Consider the following 16,455-nt stretch of genomic DNA (forward strand, 5'->3'; position numbering starts at 1 on the left):
TACCAAAAATCAGTAAACATCAGAAACAAACAATACTATATTTTCTAGTATATTCACATGAATAGCATGCATGATTGCGCTATGATCTGCAAACTCTTCTTTAGCTTTGATTATGCCACATGTGCCAAACTCAAGGCCATGGAGCCAAATTTGTCCCTTGTTATCCAATCCATATATTATTTTAGATTCTTAATAAAAATTTAAGAAAAATTCATGATGAAAAATCTATTTCTTTTACTTGGAAATAGATTTTTACTTTTTTACTTACAGCAACAATTTGCATTTAGGCATTGTCAAGATGACCTGCTGAAGTACAGAATCTGAGAGAATATGGAAAAATGTAGATTTAAGTGACTTGAGGTGAAAATGCCGTGTTGATGCCAGAGGTCAGAGGACAACTACCAGACTTCTTTGAGCTGACAGGAAAACAACAGTAAGTCCACACACACCAAACAACAGATTGAACTGTGAAGCAGATGGCCTACAGCAGCAGAAGACCACACCTGGTGCAACTCCTATCAACTAAGAACAGGAAATTGAGCCTGCAATTCACATGGGAATTCTCAACATTGGATTTTAGAAGACTGGAAAAAGGATGCCTAGTCAGATGAGCCTCAGTTTCTGTTGCCACTTTCAAGTGGTGGTGTCAGAATTTGGCATGAAGCACAGATCCATCCTGCCTTGTATCAACATTTCAGGCTGCCGGCAGTGGTGTGGGGAATATTTCTTGGAATACTAGTATGAGCTCAGCATCATTTAAACACCATAGTTTGTCTGAGTATTGCTGCTGACTATGTGCATTCCTTTATGACCACAGTGTACCCATTTTCTGATCGCAACATGTCACAAACCTCAGATCGTTTCAAACTGGCTACTTGAACATCACAATGAGCTCATAATACTCATATGGTCTCCACAGTCACCAGATCTCAATCCAGTAGAGTTTCTTTGTACGGTGTGCAGATTCCCATCATGGAAAGGCAAAGGAGCACTTTTGTGGCCTGGGTGAAGTATGTGGATCAAACTGTACATGAGAAGGCTATGCAGGGCATGCATTTTTGATTCAATTAAAGCATTTGAACTGACTTTGACAGGCCTGGATTATATAATTATAATAACTTTAAAATTTTGCAAACCTTTGCAATTTCTCAGATGCACAAAGTTGTGTGTACTGGTGTGTTGTGTCTGATCCAGAAAAAAGCACTTTAGATGTTCAGGAAATCAGTTTATCACTTTCAGAAGCATCCTGAATCAACATGTTTTTCGGAGAATGTGGACTTTAAGTGTTCCTTTAATGGCTCTTTAGGTAAGTAACCTTTTACTCATTTAGCAGATTTCACTCAGAGATCTTTGTGCCACCCTGTGTGCAGTCCTAGAGCAGCTTCTCTGTATCTGCAGATAATCTGAACTCTAATCTTCCCTGATCAGTTGGCTCAGCTAACTGAACATCATTCTCTTTTACAGACAACATGTGCAGTAAAGCGAGAGCAACGTCGTATCGCAAACGGCAGACGAGGCCACATGTAGCTGTGCGATCTCAGAATATGAGCCCGAGAGAATGTTGGAGTGGCCTGGATGTTTTGTGTAAACTCTCAGGCTGAAACCGGCCTCTCTGCGGCTCAGTGTCACGTCAATAGACGAGAACACAGAGCGAATCCCAGGCTGAAGTTAACCACCGTGCTCACTGCGGCTCTATTGCTTTTTCCCACAGGACAAGCAGCTTCATTATGAAGCACCGTGGTCTCCTTTTCATCTCAGTGAGATCACCCCTGTGGGGAGTATCAACACTGTGAGCCACATCTGACGCTCTCTCGTCCCTGTTTAAACACTGAAATAGTGTTCAATCATATTGTTGTTGGCTGCTTTCTTTCGTTTTTCTTTTTTTTTTTTTTTGTCATAATGCAGCTGCTTGGAAACTGCCATAGGACTCAAAGATCTCAGCGGAGAAAGGAGGTGATCAATTTCTGAGGGAACCCCCACCTACCCAGCCACCCACCCTCTTCTCTCCCCCTCGTCTCCCTGACCCCTCCACTTCCTCCTCCTCACTTCAACTAGCCATAATTATTTTGCAAAAGAGCTCCAGAAAAAGAACACGCAGAGTAATTTCTCTTGCCCAGTTATGAAAAGCTCATTAAAAAAGGCCCGGAACAAACAAAGCTTTTCCTGTGAGGCCTCTTTTCAAATTCATTTCATAATTTTCCTCTGTTTTAATCATTTATATCAATTAATCATTCCTTGGTGGAAAAGACATTCTTTGCAATCTTCCGTGGGGTTTTTTTGTTCTGCTGAGTGAGAGGCTTGATGAGAATGTCAGGAGAATGTGGCTCAAACCAAGGCGGAGTAGCACCGGCTTTGCCAAAAGGGAAATCAGCTTGATGCAGCGCGATCTCTTCGGAGCTGCAGGAATAATTAAACAATTAAAGTCAAGAAAAAGATCATCTTTATACATCTGACGTCTTTCTAATGAAGCCAGGGGCATCTTATAAGAGAGCCGTTTTGTCATGTAAAACCACTCAGCCTGCTGAATCTCAAACAGGGAAACTTTTCTCCAATAGCAACTGTTTTTGGTTAAACTGAAGACGTCACTTGTTTGCAGCTTTTCTTTACAAGGAGAGCAGCCCCCCGCCTCTCTGTCGTGGTGTCGCCACCATATACATTTCATTTTTATTAAAAAAGCGTTACAGTCACCTTCAGTTGATGGGATCTCAGAAGTGTCACGTGATGGTGGAAAAACTCAAACTGAAGGAATTAAAAGGATCTCAGCCAAATCAGGTCTTGCAGATTAGCCTTAATAGGTGTTGAAACCAATGACCCGAGGCTTAATGAGGTTGTAAACGACAGCAGGCCTCGCTGCGATTTTTTCCAGTGACAGACGATGGCGCCACTACGCAGCTATTAGGGGGGCTTGATATTTCCCAGAGGTTGGAGTCACCCTCGGTAAACTAAGTAGTTATTGAATGTCAACTAATTAAAGTCGGGCGTGAGATGAATGCAGCCTACAGGATGTTGCTATGCAGCTTTCAGTAGTCCCGACAATGGAGACAGTTTGATCTGTATATTATTACAATGCTTCATATGCAATCTCTCCATGTTCGAGTATTATGGACGTTTAGAAGAGATAATATATTTATCACGGTGATATTGAAGCTCCTTAAACAGGACACTGAGCTTATTCTACGGATTTTCTTTGTCGTATAAATCCGCTCTAATCTCGTCTCTGCCCCTGATTTGGCTTGTATACGTTGGACTGCTGCGTGTCTCTTCTCTCCGGTCCATCTCACCTCCGTTTCCATCCTTCTCTGTCTGCGTGTCCGAGTCAGTCTCGCCTCCCTCTGATTGGCCAGAATTGTTATTCCTCTTAAATGGACCGCGCGCGGATTGGCTGCCGAGGCCCTTTCGTCACGCGGCTGAAGGGGCTTTTTTACTGGAGGTTTCTTCCTGTCAGCGACACATGTAGAACAAGCAGCTAACGGGACCCAGAGACCAGAGCAGAGGACAGTCAATTACAGCTTCTCTGCCTGCCTCCGTGTTTCTGTTTTTTCTCCCTCCCTCTTCTCCACGCACTTCTCCAGCTCTGTGGACACAACGGCATGCGCAGACCTGTAATTACGGCTTGTGATGGACTCGTTTTTGTTCCAGCGAGAAAAAGAGCACTAAAAGCGGCAGCAGCAGTTAAACGGGAAGCATCCAGTGGAAATACTATCTGATAACTCCATTTGCTTGCTGAAGAGCCGAGCTCGAGGGTTTCGCTGCCGCGCGGAGCTGGAGGCCGACGACCGCGCGCGGTGTCGCGTCCGCTTTCTACCTGTACTTTTTTGGGGTACTGTTGTTGCAGCCTACCTGTTCGCCTACCTGCCATTCAAGCCGTCAACTTTACAGCCATTACCCTGAAAGGAGACAAACGAGGTGGGTGTTTGCCGCTGGTACAGCTGTTCTGTGTGTTTGCGCTGTATATATATATTTTATATGTATATATGCTACCTGCAATTGTCCGTAGTTTTCAGAGTGGAAACAGTCGGTTTTGAGTCCGCCTGTGTCTATTTTAGGAATGCCTGCGCTCAGATGTGACAGCGGACATTACACTGGTCTTTTTAAAGGACTCAGCTCGTAGTAATTGAGATGTGAAGCTGCATTTCTTTTATTTTCTATTTCAAAAACAAAATCAGGCAGCGGACAGAAGCTTTTAGCACATGGCTGTCTGATATGTTCCCCCCCTCCGTCTCTCTCGCTCCCTCTTCTATTTCCATGACTTGGTCTCCAAATTGCTTGCCCGTGTAATTACTTGAGTTAGCCCATTTAAGTTAAAAGCCACCCCCCTCCTCTTCCCCTCCCCGTCCCCTCCATCCCTCAGCGGAAAAAAAGGAAACTCCTCTGAATGAAACTTGATGATGGCCCCGTCTTGTTTATCCGGGAGTCACTTTCAGGTCGGCTTTTTTGATTCATCTCCTTTTAGATTTAATCAGCACTAAGGTACGCTGTGGTTTGTCCCTAAGAGCCATCGCTAATGGGCTTACTGAATGCTTTTCTCTGTGCACCCCCCACCCTCCCTCTTCCTAACTCTAATTAGCCTACCTGTCTTTCAACATAGATTTGGCTTTATCCAGGCGAGGCTGCCTGACCAAATTGGAGAGGATTACATTTGAAAGAGCCCACATTAATTTGGTGGGTGAAACAAATGCCTGCATTTCAGTAGATTAGAACATTTAACATCATTACAGCGTGTGCACATCGCTGTATCAGGGCTGTGGTGTAGATGCGTGATCATATACTTGGCTGAGGTCAAAGGCTCATGCAGCATCAGAACTATTGTGCCAAACATCAGCCTCCCTTTACTCACTCCCTTGAGTTTTGCTGTGGACATCACCTCTTTGCAGAGTGAGGAATTGTGCGCCATTAGGACAGCTCAACAAAGGCCCATGCTGTGTAATTGTTCCTCTGGCCCCACAGTGTTATCAGTGAATAGACATTCATCACAAGAGGTCTGATGAAGCAACAGCGTAGAGATCAAGGGCAGATTAATTCACTAAGTGACTTGTGGTTGTCTTGTAGCAGAGATCGGGCTTCGCAGCTGCAGATACAACATGTTCAAACAGCTGATAACTGATCAGTTATGACAAATGTGTCAACTCATAGCTGTGTAAGTCCTGACCCTTGTGTGTACAAAGCAGTCCTTGAGTGTAAAAGGAAAAAAAATAATAGTCTGAACAGCAACCTGTCATGGTTTCTTCTGTGTGTTCTCAGGTACGATGGTGAATCCCGGAGGCAGCAGCCAGCCACCACCGGTGGGCACAGGTTCTCTGTCCTGGAAGCGGTGCGCCGGCTGCGGGGGCAAAATTGCGGACCGTTTCCTCCTTTACACCATGGACAGCTACTGGCACAGCCGATGCCTCAAGTGCTCCTGCTGCCAGGCCCAGCTGGGTGAGATCGGCACATCGTGCTACACAAAAAGTGGCATGATCCTCTGTAGAAACGACTACATCAGGTGAGGAAATCACCAGGTTGTGTGTTCAGTTTTCTGTATTTTGCTTGTGCAGCCTTACTGAGCAAGTTTGATGTTTAAACATCTTGCATGAATTTAAAAGGAAAAACTGTGCTTCTCATAGCCCGTAGAACTTTTCTTCTGGATTATATTAGGCTGTGATATTAAATCAAGTTAAAAGCAGGACTAAGCTGATGTAGATCTGTCATGGTCATGCAACCGTCCGCAAAGTTTGGTGCATTCCTGCACGTCTCAAATTGTACTAACGTCATCAGCGCTCATTAAGGCATCCTGGTTGAAGGCTCTCTGGCCTGCCCTGAAAGACGCCAAACGTGGCGCCATGTTGACAGAGCACAAAGCAAAAGGAGAGAGTCTGTGCAGGTCATAATGCGGTCTGTCCTGTTTTACAATCAACAAAAGAACAGAAAACTGGTCCTAAATGACTTGAGTTAGCTCTGCAAGAGACACGGACAGGATCTGTGTTCAGTGAAGGCTGTTTTATTAAATTTTTTTAATACAGTGGAAAAAGGATCATTTAATTAGCAAAGAGAGCCTTTTTAAATATTCAAGTAGGTGTGCCAGACACCCAACCAGAGCTTGTTGATGACACTCATTCTGGTCATGTTGAGCAGTCTTAAGTGACGAGAGAAGGTGCAGTTTACTGAAAGTTGACATGCATCCTTGACTCAGCCTCATGTGCTAGACTGGTATGGATTTTTAAGCCAATCAATTAGCCATTTGCTAAACTTGAGTTTCTATTCATGCAAGACAGTCGGAGAGTCTGCTTTTATTGTTATATAATAGAAATGCATGCTCATATTCTAATGGATGGAACCGCACTCCAGTTAACGTACAACGCTGCTATCAAATCTGCACGGATAATTCAAAATCTAAAGTGCGCCTGTGCGCTCTCACACCCACCTCATAAAAAGGATGGGGAAGTCAATGGGGTACTTCATTCATAATGGGACTATAACGTAATTAAAATTGGAAGGGGGGGAAAATGTGGATACACCTTTCCACTTGTAATGAGAGCATGCTTGGTGGAAGAGCTAAAACGCACATTATGGAACCATGAGATCTCTGTGGAGATAAAGACAGGAGCGGGGTAGGAAAAAAACATCTGACAGTGAGTCTACACAATTAAATGCTTTAATTATAGTCCCCCTCCATTTCCTTTAGTCCTGATGGGTTTTATCTAATGAGATCTGGTCCCTGGCTTGTATCCGCTCCCAATGACGTGTCCGAAATGAATGAGAGCCACACTGCAAACAAAACATTTAATTAACCAAATTGGCTTTTGAGAGAGAGCAAGAGAGAAAGACAGAGAGAAGAGGGATTATTGTGAAGGCCATTTGCTGCTGTTTTTTTCCCCCTCTTCATCTTAAAGGGGCAGATTCATATTTGTAATAGAGTGCTAAACAGCTCAACATACGTTCTCAGCTGCAGCTTCAGCTTTATATCCATACAGCTGATTTAATAATGCTCATCTGACTGATCGGGAGTTGAGTCGTATGCCTGGCCTGGGATGATAACCCATCCCCTGTTTTTCATGCAGCGCTTGTCCCCAAAAGCTTTAACTTAAAGCCAAAGTTGTGTTTGCTGTAGGGATCATGTTGTTTTAAGCTGGAGGTGATATTATTTCTGTGGGCTGCTAGTAGAGGGAGAATTAATTTACTTGTGGCTGCTGGATTCAGGGAGAATGTGTGTCCCCTTAATTGAATAAGCCTAGGTAATTAAATGGCACTTTTCCAATAGAACGTGTGAGGTAAATCTAATAGTTGGTTATTTAATATCACTTTGAAGTCTGCCCACTCAAGCACTATGACAGCACAAGAGAATGTGAACTATTAGGCCAGGGGAGGAAAAAAAAAAACTGGATCTCAGAAATTAATTAAATCGCATGCAATTTAGGGGAAACGTTTATCTTGATTTGTCATAACAGAATTAATTCAAGGCCTTCAATTCACTTGGGGCCAGATCTGTTACTCTGAATTAACCAAGTGTAATTTGGCTGATCCCCCACCGCCAGCACCACCCAGCCTCCGACTCCAGCCCTACACACCCCCACCCCCTCCTCCTGAAACACATGCACATCACAGATTCACGCGAACCCTCCCTCATCCTCGCAATCTCCCCACCCCGCCCTGTCCTACCCCCCCTCCACCCTTTTCTCTAATGCAGCTCTTGCCATTATGCAAAGCCCCGCTTCAGTATCAATATGGCCTAGTGCTTTTAAGGTGCTTTGGCTGCTGATGTAGAGAGGCATTTTTAATGGACTGTGTTGCAGAAATCATTGTTGTGGGGTAATTTTACCCTACTCAAAGGCCTTGGTGAATGAGGTCTGCATTTACCAGACAGCCTCGCAGCAAGCTATGCTATATTTCACCCGGCAGTCAGCGCTGAAATGAAATCCAATAGTCATTGCCTGCATAGGCAACAGACAGGTCCAAATGTGTTTTTTTGTTTGTTATTTAATTTAATCTAAGACAGATTCACAAGGGCGGAAGACGACAGATAAATCAAGATAAAGCCATCCCCGAGAAACGTAGTGAGTAACTGATTTTTTTTGTTGCAAAAAGCAGAAACCAGATGTGTCATTGCAATTAAGAGTCCCTTGGCCTTAATTATACTGACCTGGGGTGTTGGCTTCACCTCAGCGCTGTAGTTCACTGGCAGAAGAGGCCATTAGAGCCCAACTCTAAACCGATGCAGCAACTTAATTGAGCACCTAAAGGCTTTGGCTCCTAAATCAAATACTATCAAGAGCTATCCCCTGGTAAAATAATTAACCCGGTACGAGTTTCACACTGCGCCCAAATGTAAAAAGGCTGCGGTGAAAACTCCTTTTGTCCTTTGTTTCCTCACCTCTCAAAAGCTTTCGCACAGGAGGAAACTCCTCGAGCAACATATTCAACAAGAGCACGAGGAACATGTTTTCAATTTGAGCGAAGTTTGAATTTCGGAATGAGCCGGCTTTGATATGCAGAAACATCTTGTGGGGAAAGTGTAGTTTTGCTTCTCCACACACACACATTGCAGCAGAGCACAAGAGTCTTAAAGCAAGGCATATATGTTCATTTCCACTGTCATGTTTGTCCCAGCGAGAGCAGAGAATTGGCAGTGTTGTGACGACGGTCTCCAGTTAATTAGTTTCTGAAATTGAGTTTTGATGGAGCCATTCCAAATGATGCCAAGACAAAATTTGCTTCAGCCTAAGCTGCCTTATTGAAAGCCATTTCTGTGTCCCTTTGCAAAGAGCTCTGGCTTGTTTGTTTGTCAGTTTTTCTAACAACTGCTCGGGTTATGGTTGGGATGGTAGAGGCATTTATTCCCTCTTTGTTAAATACATTTCATAAAAAATGTCTTCAAGAAGGTCTGCGCAGAAAGACACTTTGATCTTGTTGTTCTTTCTTTCGCTTGTTAATTTTTTTTCCCCCCAACCAAACAACTTTATCTGATGCACGCACGCCAGTGTTAACCACTCCCCCCTATCCCTTTCTGTCTCCATCCCTCTCTCTCCCTCTCTCTCCTTCTCTCCGGAGCATGTCAGATGCCGTGGTCTTATTTGATTGCTTAGGAAAAGTGCAGTGATAGAGCAAACACCCGGTGAGATATGATGACAAATGGGTCCAGATCCCAGTAAATTACTTTCTGCTCAAATCGAAATTTCATTCAGTTTGCTGCTCACCGAGATGAAGTAATCTAAATTGTGGACTCAGAAGGAAGATAGAAGGGAAGCTGGAGCAAGCATTTCATTATCAAGAGGCAGAGAGAGAGAGAGAGAGAGAGAGAGAGAGAGAAGGTTAGGGACGAAAGAGATGAGCAGAAGCAAATCTAAAGTGTTGACACCATGATTGAAAAGGTTAACCCATGCACATTATATATCAACCCGAGTAGCTACGGGGTTTCTAATGGAAACACGGCACTGACGGAGCATTCACAGGAGTCCTAATGGCAAAAGCACTACATCTCTGCCTGGATGTACAATCAAATCCTCTTAGGTCCTTATTGCTTATGTTCCACGTTATTATTAGGCTGCAAAAAATGTGCAGCCAAAGTAATATGCAGTTTCAGTGCTAGATGCTTGTGGAGGGCAGAGTCGTGTTGGATTCATTTTTCCTGTTGATACTGTGATGATTTTCTATTTCTTCTGCTGTATGTTTTCCCTTCGAGGCAGAAATGGAGTTGGGGGGAAACTTAGCGCCGGATACACTTTTCATTCAGTCACACACTCTGCAGAGAAAAGTGTGGACAGTCCATTACACAAGGCTAAATCTGTGCAGATGCATACAGCAGCTCCACAGTAACACTCCTTCTTCGTCCCTTTCTTCCCCCCCCTCAGATTATTTGGGAACAGTGGAGCTTGCAGCGCCTGTGGTCAGTCTATTCCAGCCAGTGAACTGGTGATGAGGGCACAGGGCAATGTGTACCATCTCAAGGTAAAGTCAAGTTTCCTCTCTGGAGTTTTGAACTTGATGAAGTTGGAGTGCTGCACAGTTTAAAGCCTTTGTTTTGTTTTTAGCAGCGATGCATCGGTTATGAAATCCTGGGCCGATGTTTCAAATAACATTTTTTTTTGGAGATAACTGATGGTGATCCCATTATTTTCTTTCATTTGTAACTTCATATTTTAGCATTTTGCCAATATACCGATATCAATCAGCTGAACAAACGGATATTCAACCGACACATCAGCACACTCCTAGTTTTCAGTTTTGTGTATAACAGTGTTTTCCTTAGTATCGGAATTATCTCTTTGAAGAACACACAAATCAGCATCACATTGAATTAACTTTACACTAATTATGTTGTGTGCTTGGCTTAAAATGTCTCTGTTGTGGTCAATAGCGACTACTGTCTGTACGGAGCAGGGCTAATGAGATATGATTAACAGGAGATCCAAAAAAGTATTAAAGCAAAAACTTTAGTTTGAATTCAAATTGGTGTAAAATCCAACTGCTGGAGTGCTAAAACAATAAGCGGATTAATCATTTAATCACCATCTGTTCTCATGTTTAATAATTAAAATTTTCAGCTTCTTGAGTAATGTTAATCCATTTAGCATTTTGATATTATTTCACAAAAAAGGAAATTTTATAGCATCACTGTATTAAAATGTTGTGATGAAAAATGATGTGAGCGTGTGTTTGAAGACTTATGAAACAGACCTAGGATCAGTTTTGATCTTAGCTATGAGAAAACATTAATATTTTGTGTAGATATTTGGTTGAAGCCTCAAAGTCTCTACAAAAACTATAGATTGCGTATGAAAAATTGATGTAGCTGCCCTGATGTTAGTCATTGGGTTTTGAAGCCTCTGTGCTTAAAAACAACTATATTTCAAATTTAAAGTTGCCATGTTTAGGCGGGATGAGGGCATACTGATTTATCGGTTAATGATGGTTAGCTGTTCATTAAGAGAAAAACAGATTTTTGTACCATGCATTTTTAAAGCTGTAAAGCTGGACGTGTTAGCAGGAGGAGGGAGGCTGTGGGGGTGACTTGTTTGTGGAGCAGAATAAAGTGGACACTACAGGATCTGACCTTTTTTGGCACTTCAGCATTAAGGCTCAGGTGTTGCTGCAACAGAAACAAAGAAATGCTTGGCTATGAAACTTTGACATGACGTGATGTCCCTAGTGGTTAAATAAGAGTACTGCAATTTGCACATGTATGTATCCAAGGCTGAATTTTGCATGATATCTATCAACAACGTGACAAGATTTCTCCTTGACAGATGTAAGGAAATAAATGCCAGATGCAAGATCTTTGAATTTACAGATGTGATGTGGTGTTCTAGTGTGTTAAAATGTAAAAAGTCTGTTTTTTAGCTACTTGATAACATTACTGAGAACAGGGAAGCTATTTAGAAACCAAATGATGGTTGTGTCTTCCACAAACACTAAATCTTAATGTGCGCTGGCTTTATTTAAGGAGCAATTTAAAGGCAGGATCCTTTAATTGAAATTGAGATTTAGAGATCACAGGCGCTCAAGTCACAAATAAGATTCTTGGAACCTGCTTAAGCAACATTTTTATCCTCAGCTTCCTTTACAAGTTCAATGTAAACACACTACAGGGAAGGACCTGTAAGACCTTTAAGATCGGTTCTGTCTTTGTTTACAGTGTTTCACATGTTCCACCTGTCGGAACCGGCTCGTCCCCGGGGACCGGTTCCACTACATCAACGGCAGCCTGTTCTGCGAACACGACAGACCCACAGCGCTCATCAACGGCCATTTGAGTTCACTGCAGACGAACCCGCTGCTGCCCGACCAGAAGGTAAGACCCCCATGATGGCGGAGGGAGCCCCGCGGTTCTTTGTGGTCTCAAAGTACAAGACAAGCAGCAAAAGTCATCAGTCAGCCGGAGTCATTAGCAGGAAAAGGAAAAACATCTGTAATTTTCACGGCAACATTTTTCACTCTGTTTATATTGATGTCGTCGATTCGACTTCACTGCAAGGCATGCAGCCGATATTAAATCTTACAGAGCAGAGATGAATTTTATTTTTAGACAGCCAATGGATTTTTCCATCATTCTTGTTGGAGGACATGAACTTAGAAAATCTGTATTAACTGTCAGCACAAAGCATGCGAAAATGATGTTTTTGTGTACCGCTGCCCTCACACTTTGTTACCAGCAGACACATATTTGACTCATTGTGAATTTATTTTGCCGTTCTGAGCCAGACGTCCACTTTTAACATTAATACGGAGTGTTTAAAACCGAATTTGACTTTTCTATCAACACGCCTGGGATCACCTGGGTTAAGTTATTACTCCGAGGCCAAAAATGTGCATCCGAGTGGGGGCGAGAAGCGAACACAGACAGCAAGTTGCAGCAGCATGTATATCATGAAAGCTGTCATCATGGCTTTCCCTGATTTGATCTCGATGCCTCCAGTGAAAGCAAAACAGAAGGCCTAATCATATACGAAGGATAACTTCATTCTTCAGGATAGCTTCATTGTGCCTGCAGCAGATCTAATCATTTTTGCCTCACAACAAGCAGCTTTATTGATACCTTGTCTGCACATAGAGCACACTGAGAGATATGGGAGGTGTTTGGAGTGTGTCAGAGTCTGACTGAAAGAGGAATTATATTGTTGGGAGCATGCATTTCACCTTGAGTGGTTCTGTGAGTAGAGGAGAGGTAGAACTCCATTAAGCCCCCCCACATCCCTCCTCCCCTTACGTCACAGGCCTTTTAAGGGCTTGTCACTTTTACAAATCAGCTCTTGGAGCTCTAAGAGCTCCTCACATTTAAATTGAAAGCCGTTGCATTATCTAGCTTAATTTTAAATGTCTGTTTAAGTCCTTGCTCCCACCCCCAGTGTCTCTTGCAGCATGGCTGGTGTAGTAAATATGAGGCCTCATTGTTTATTTATGCACTAACATCAATTGTAGTGAAAACTGCTGAATTATTGATGCTAAAATGCAATCTGAATATTGGCCCTGGTGCTTTAATTATAGCAGAGAGCGAATTATTAAATAAACAGAGACTCATCGCTCAGTGGGAACAGTCTCTGGATGCTTTTGTTATCTGCGCGAGTGAAATAAGGAGAATTATTCTGCCGCTCAAGCACTTTATCACACTGTATTTCTTTTGCTCGAACAGAATTTCGACAGCCTCAAACAGCAGAGGCTTACAGCAGGATAACAGCCCTCTGAATCAATACGGCTCCAGTGTATCGGCCTGAATATAGAAGCTGGTTTAGCAGAGGAGAAAATGAAGCAGTCACAGGGTTATCTTCTGACCGTTGTTTTGATTATGTGCGATTTCGCTGTGACATAATTGGTGGTGTTCACGATCATGGCGTAGGACATGTGATGCTCATTTATTAAGCTTTCTTCCCAGCTTCTTCCTAATCTCTTTGTTCAGAACAGACAAATTACCGCTCTCATACAGAGCTGCTTTGACCCAGGGGAGAGGGACCCTCCCAGCGTCAGTCACTTTAATTAGCCCCCAAGTAGGAGTTTGCAATTACTAATAGATTGAAGCCCTCCTAGTGATTTGAGGGATGAAGGGAAAAGTAAATCGCCCCTTCGAATCGCGGAGGAAAAAAAACAAGAAAGATGAAAAAGTTGAATGCTGCTGGTACCCAGACAGATAATTGTCTTTCCTCCCCTGCATTTTTCTGTTTCAAAGGACTGAACACCTCCTGCAGTTATGTCGGAGCGTGGTTCTAATTATACCAAAGAGAATCGCTTCATGAATGCACTTTTAGTTAATGCAAAGTAAATGGGACACCAGATGGTTTTCAAAGCCTGGCTGATCAATAAATTAAACACTGGAGCTGGTGGAAAGTTTATTTATCAAGGGGTGAAACATTTATGACATTTTGTGAACTGATGCTCTTAATGACGGCTTGATGTCTGTTCTCATTTAAACTTTTCCCTTTTTTTTTTTTTAAATTTTTTATCGCCCTCTCCTTTCAGGTGTGTTAGGCGGGAGCCGTGCAGGAAGCAGGATGTGTGCCTTCATTTTAACCCTTACCCATTGACACCCGAGACAGTGTGGATCAGCAGCACCCCGGCCTTTTTAGCTGTGCCCCCAGGCCCTTTTGTCCTAAAGGAATCCTCCTCACATCTCAATCAGTAACCTGACTTTTTATTTCTGCAACTCATACCCAGCGCTCAGCCTTCAATCCTTGGCTTTTCCCCAACTGTGGGTGGATACTTGCACTTACTACACCTGAATCGGGACACTGCGGACTCTGTGACCTTGGGACGATTTAAAGGGGGGGAAAAAAGAAAAGTGAAAAAAGGGGGAGACCGATCCGAATCCTAGAGGACTCTACGGGAGGAGAAAATTAAACAACGTGACGAGACTATGTTGTGACTGAAGAGAAGGAACGAGACTAATGAGGTTTAAAAGGCGCAGGCTTTTCAACTCTGCACATTTGTTTAAAGACATTTTGGGGGGAAACCGGGACTTTTTCATTTTTCCTCTCCTCCTTTTCTATCCTCATTTCCCAGCAACATGGTGTTTCCACTTTCTATATTTTAAGTGTTGTCAAAGGGGAATGTGTTTTTTGGTTTTCTTTCTTTCTTTTTGGTGGTATATATCTATATATTAAGATGGGGTTTAAAAAAAATCTGTGGCATTTTGTGGAAAACAAATCATGAACACTCTCTTGGTGTATTTGTAAAACTACCATGTATGTACAGTATGCATGTAAATGTCGTTGTCCAGGCGTGGCTACAGTACATCTGACCCCTCCGCACTCAGCTCCTCCCTTTGAAACTCATGGCAAGCTGAAGAAATTTGCTCATAGTCAGTAATGTAGAGATCATCACCAACATTTAAATGCTGAATGAAAGAGAAATTTATTTGTGATATTTTCCGAGACATTTGCTCCAGTATGGTGTATTTAAGTAATAAAAATATTGAAGATTTAATAGCCTCCTTAAATTCATTGTAAAGCTTCAGTGTCTCTAATTAGCTAAACTTGGGTTTTTAGATGTTGTAATGAGTACCTGGCTAATTTTGTCTATTCAAGTGGGCAAAAGCCTGATATCAGCATGGCTGAAAATCCTCTATTGAACATCCTGCAGCACTGCCATTCAATTCCCAGCCTCGCAATCATCAAGGCGCATGATGAGCGTCTAACTGAAAATGGATAAACATGTATCCTCTCTTTTCTGTTCGGATGACCGTTTGCTATTCATCACTCTAATACCTGACAGAAATGGAGGAAAATGTCCCTTTGAAGATTCAATTACTGCAGAGAGGGAGAGAGGTGTCTCTTTCTGGCAGGCACAAATTGAATGGGCTATTTGCAGAACAAATTGGTGTTTGAAGTCCTTGCAAGACCTAATAGGTCTGAAGGAGGGACCCGGTAATGGCTGATGCGCTTATCTGCGGAGTCTGCGGCCTCGCATGAGCTCGCTGCTGCCGCTGAAACAATGCTGCTCTTCTCCAGAAGGAGGCTTTGATGCAAAAAAAAATCATCTCGAAAAGGAAAGGAAATGGACCTGAAGAGTAAACAGACCCTTGTGTTTTAAATTGGAATTTCAATGGCATGAAAATCACGCCGAGTGGATTTGTTCTCGACCTTCTAAAGCACAACCTAAACATAGCGATTGTTAGCAATGCGTCACTTTCAGAGTCCCGGTTCTGAACATGCTGATCGAAGTCTAGCCAAGTATCTAATACGACTCTGATGCGCAAACCTGAACAAAAAGAAATATTAAAAAAACAACAAATACACACCTGTTACCTTGAACATCACAACAAAAGGCTTTAATGGAACTAACAGCAAATCCTTTGGGTCCTGTGGGGCTTCCGGGATGGGGGCGCAATGGAGAGGAGTGCTTGGTCTGTGGTGGTGTTTCAGGAGGTGGTACAAGTCAGAATAACACAAATGGAAGGTCCCACGTTTCCCAGCAGGACACTGAATTAACGCTCACGTCACTCATCTCTGGTTTTAATGTTGTGGCCGATTGGTGCGTATAACAGATACACTAAACAGGACAATGTAACTAAATCCGTGGCTCAGGTAATAGATGGGCTTCGATCCCGTGCTAAAGTATCCTTGGGCAAGACGCTTGAATGCCAACCTGCTTGCTATGGCGGGCGAACAGCTTGCATGGCAGCTCTGCCACACACCAGACCATTTAACAAACAAGTCGTTTCCTGGCAGGAACACCACTTTAACATTCTCGATTTGTATCTCTTTGCTTGCTTGCTTGCATTGTTTGAGCATGCAGGTACTCGCATGTACCTGACAAATGTCTAGCTTTGATTATCCATACATCACATTTTCCACCTCAGCCTTTTTTGTAATATTTACATTTTGTTAAATTTCCAGCACTTCCGCTCAGCTTTCTTTCTTTCTTTTTTTTTTTCACGGACAAATCGACGGGAGATGCACATCGATACAGGTGGAGGGAAATGGCTTTAATGGAACGGAGCCATAGTTAATGTTATTAGTAACACCTGTGCCTCTCTGACTACGACAAGCCAAA

The 16,455-nt window shown here is 42.9% G+C and overlaps 1 protein-coding gene across 1 annotated transcript; it reads left to right on the forward strand.

The window, feature by feature from the left end:
- The first annotated feature begins 3,428 nt into the window (after window positions 1-3,428).
- lmo4b (LIM domain only 4b) lies at window positions 3,429-14,886 on the forward strand. Its single transcript, XM_085448254.1, has 5 exons — window positions 3,429-3,906; window positions 5,242-5,482; window positions 9,825-9,921; window positions 11,609-11,764; window positions 13,924-14,886. The coding sequence occupies exons 2-5, from the start codon at window positions 5,247-5,249 to the stop codon at window positions 13,930-13,932; spliced, it is 498 nt and encodes a 165-aa protein (XP_085304380.1). The 5' UTR covers window positions 3,429-3,906; window positions 5,242-5,246; the 3' UTR covers window positions 13,933-14,886.
- Window positions 14,887-16,455: the final 1,569 nt, after the last annotated feature.

Source organism: Copadichromis virginalis, linkage group LG23, assembly GCF_057382275.1.
Source record: "Copadichromis virginalis isolate Kocher_CV1m ecotype Utaka linkage group LG23, C_Virginalis_male_GT1.1, whole genome shotgun sequence".
Classification (NCBI taxonomy): Eukaryota; Metazoa; Chordata; class Actinopteri; order Cichliformes; family Cichlidae; genus Copadichromis; species Copadichromis virginalis.

What these genes read in the sequence shown, in the direction of transcription:
- lmo4b (XM_085448254.1), top strand. Translation starts at nt 5,247, where the DNA reads ATGGTGAATCCCGGAGGCAGCAGCCAGCCACCACCGGTGGGCACAGGT. An exon ending in TGTAGAAACGACTACATCAG is followed by an intron (nt 5,483 to 9,824) that starts GTGAGGAAATCA and finishes CCCCCCCCTCAG; the next exon opens with ATTATTTGGGAACAGTGGAG. An exon ending in GCAATGTGTACCATCTCAAG is followed by an intron (nt 9,922 to 11,608) that starts GTAAAGTCAAGT and finishes CTTTGTTTACAG; the next exon opens with TGTTTCACATGTTCCACCTG.